This window comes from Bison bison, unplaced genomic scaffold (genome assembly GCF_000754665.1).
Source record: "Bison bison bison isolate TAMUID 2011002044 unplaced genomic scaffold, Bison_UMD1.0 scf7180017847012, whole genome shotgun sequence".
Classification (NCBI taxonomy): domain Eukaryota; kingdom Metazoa; phylum Chordata; class Mammalia; order Artiodactyla; family Bovidae; genus Bison; species Bison bison.
The window spans coordinates 40,937-43,817 of NW_011477585.1; the positions used below are offsets into that span (position 1 = coordinate 40,937).

The 2,881-nt window shown below is 61.2% G+C and overlaps 1 protein-coding gene across 1 annotated transcript in view; it reads right to left on the reverse strand.

Moving 5' to 3' along the window:
• The window catches only part of TTYH1 (tweety family member 1), a gene marked incomplete at its 5' end in the record, with an annotated part of 15,469 nt that overhangs the window by 9,086 nt on the left and 3,502 nt on the right, over positions 1–2,881 (reverse strand). The window contains one exon of the mRNA XM_010841367.1: positions 1,064–1,242. Within this exon, the coding sequence (XP_010839669.1) occupies positions 1,064–1,242 (179 nt within the window). The remainder of the gene's footprint in view (positions 1–1,063; positions 1,243–2,881) is intronic.

The following is a 2,881-nucleotide window of genomic DNA, read 5'->3' on the forward strand; positions in this document are numbered from 1 at the left end:
AAGCTGCTCTTGTTCCCAGGCCGCGGGGCCGCCGTGCCGCCCCCGCGGGGCCTTTGTCCACCTCCCCAGTCTACCCCAACTCAGGAGGGCCTGAGGAGGAAAGCCCTTGCCCCCACCCAACACCCCAAAGCCCCACACGGGGCGGGGAGGGGGCTCCCTGCAGGGTGGCAGAACCATCTTTCTGGCCGTGGCCCTCCCTGCCCGCCCCCAGTCCCCACTCCAGGGGCAGATCTTGAGCGCCCTGGTCTGTCCTGGGTGGTGGGGGTGCCCTGCTGGGAGGGGCCGCCCGCAGAGATAGCCCTGGGCACAGGGTGTCTCCTCAGGCGTCCTGTCCCTCTCCGCTCTGCTGGTGTCCCAGGAGGCGGCCCTGGGCTCCCAGGGGCTTTTGGGTCTGAATCTGCACTCTGCCACCTGGCCCAGGCGGCCTTGAGAAGTTGCCTCTCTCTGAGCCTCCCTCTTCAGAACTAGTCATGACAACTCTGAGTCAAGCGAGGTCACCGTGGGAAGGAGTCAGGCCAGCTCGGGTCTGCTCCAGGATCACAGACATCCCTCTACCGTCCCTGACGGGGCCATCACTGGCTCCATGAGGGCAGGGCCCTTGTCTGGCTTGGTCAGGCTCCCCTGGTACTGTTGTAGATACTCAGGAAATAACTGCTGAATGAATGGATCAATGAGTTAACGAATGACATCACTAGTTCACATTTACAGAGCCCAGCTGGGGACCAGGCACTGAACATTTCACTCACTCTCACCACAACTGGGAGGTGGGTGTGACAACAGTGCCCATTCTAGAGATGTGGAAACTGAGGCCTGGAGGAGTTATATCACTCCCGCAGGTCACACAGCTATTCCACTCAGAGACAGCAACCCCAGCAGTCTGACTGCCCAGCCTTCAGCCCCTACCCCATCCTGCCAGGGAAGTTATGTCTCCCCTCCCGGCCTCAGTTTCTCCATCCATCGAATGGGAGAGCAAGTCTCCCTTCTGGGATACCACCAGGAAGGCTGCTGATAGAGAGCTTGGGGAGCCCTGTCCCCCTGCCCGCCCACCCTGGGGCCCCATTACCAGCCGACGAGAAGGGCAGCGATGCAATTCCAGGTGACACACCCTCCCCCGGGCGGGGGGCTCTTGGCCCCGGGGGGTTCGGGGGGCCGGCAGCAGCAGAAGCGGATGAGGTAGACAGCGATGAAAATGAGGCTCAGGCCCAAGCCCAGGCCTGCCAAGGCCGCCACCAGCAGCAGGGCCTGGGGAAGGAGGGGGTGACAGGGCGTCAGAGGGGCTCTGCACGCCCTCCCCAAGTGGCCGGAGGCGCTGTGTCTGAGATCTCAGTGCAGGTGGCGGGCATCCTGGCGAGATGAGTGGCAAGCCCACCCCGTGGTTTTCAGGTCTGTGCTGGGGCTGTGCAGCTTAAGGTTGGAGGGCGCTTCCAGTTGGGAGGCCCGGGGCTTGGGCTCCGTTCCGCTGTACCCTCCAAAGGCTGTGCGACCTTCGGAGGGCCCGTCCCCTCTCTGAGCCTCAGTTTCCTCCCCAGAGAAACCAGGTAGTTGGGACGAAGCCCCATCCGAGGACACGAAGAAACCTGGACCCTGGAACCGTGGGGGATCAGGGGGCTGGTGGGGGGGATGCGGGCTCCTGGTGGTGTGTCTGAGGCTGGGGGTGGCAGGCTTCCTCCTCCCTCCTCCTGCTGGTCCTCCCCACTCCCTGCTTGCTCACTCTCCCCAGAGGCTGAGCTCTGCACACCCACCGCAGTGAGTCTGTCACCCCGGGCCTCAGGGGGAGGGCGTGACAGCCTCCCTGACAGTGTGCCTGTGCACACAACTCAGAGATGGGGACAGGGAGGCTGAGAGTGTGAGGGCCGAGCAGGTGGAGAGGAGAGAAAGGCAGGATGGGGGAGACTCATCCAGGATGGGCGGGGGTGGGGGGAAGGAGCGACTCAGAGGAAAGAGAGAGATGGAGACGGAGACAGAACCAAAGGTGGGAGGACAGAGGTGGGGAGAGGAGCCGTGGTTGCAGCCAGAAGAGCCTTGCACAACGATGGGGCGCTCCTGTCGGAGGCAGGGTTTTCCACTGCCGTTCTGGGCTCTGCCCAGAAGCCCAGAGAGGGGCCACGCTTTCCCTTCAGCCACACAGCACTCGGGGGCAGCAGCCACAGCACACCCAGACTTCTGGACTAACGAGTGCTGAGTCCTGGCTCTGCCTTGTCCTCATGCTGGGGTGTGTGTGCTGGGCGTGTAGGTGAGTGTGCATGTGTGTCTCTATGGGAGTGCCTGCACCTGCAGGCGTGAGGGGGTGATCTGTATGCACTTGTGCGGTTCTGAGCACAATTCCTTGAATCCGTGAGTAGTCTCTGGTGGTGGTAGGGTGTGTGTGTGTGTGTGTGTGTGAAAGAGGTAGTATGTAAATGTAGGTGTCAGTGTGTGTGAACACATGAGTGTCTGAATGTGTGCCTACATGAGTGATATATGTGTGTGCATGTGTGAGTCTTGCAAGAATGTGTATCTGTATATGGGTGTGCTTGCTTGCTTGCTAAGTCACTCAGTCGTGTCCAGCTCTGTGCAACCCCATGGACTGTAGCCCGCCAGCCTCCTCTGTCCGTGGGATTCTCCAGCAGGAATCCTAGAGGGGGTTGCCCTGCCCTCCTCCAGGGGATCTTTCTGACCCAGGGATTGAGCCCATGTCTCTTATGTCTCCTGCATTGCAGGCGGGTTCTTTACCACTAGCGCCACCTGGGAGGCCTGTATATGGGTGTATATGTGTGCATATGTGAGTGTGTTTGTGTGTGAATGCATGTGTGCGAATGTGTGTCTGGCTGGGTGTGAGTGTGTCCCCCCAGCACAGTGGCGCCCAGTCCCTGATTATCTTCCCAGCTGTGCCCTCAGGGTG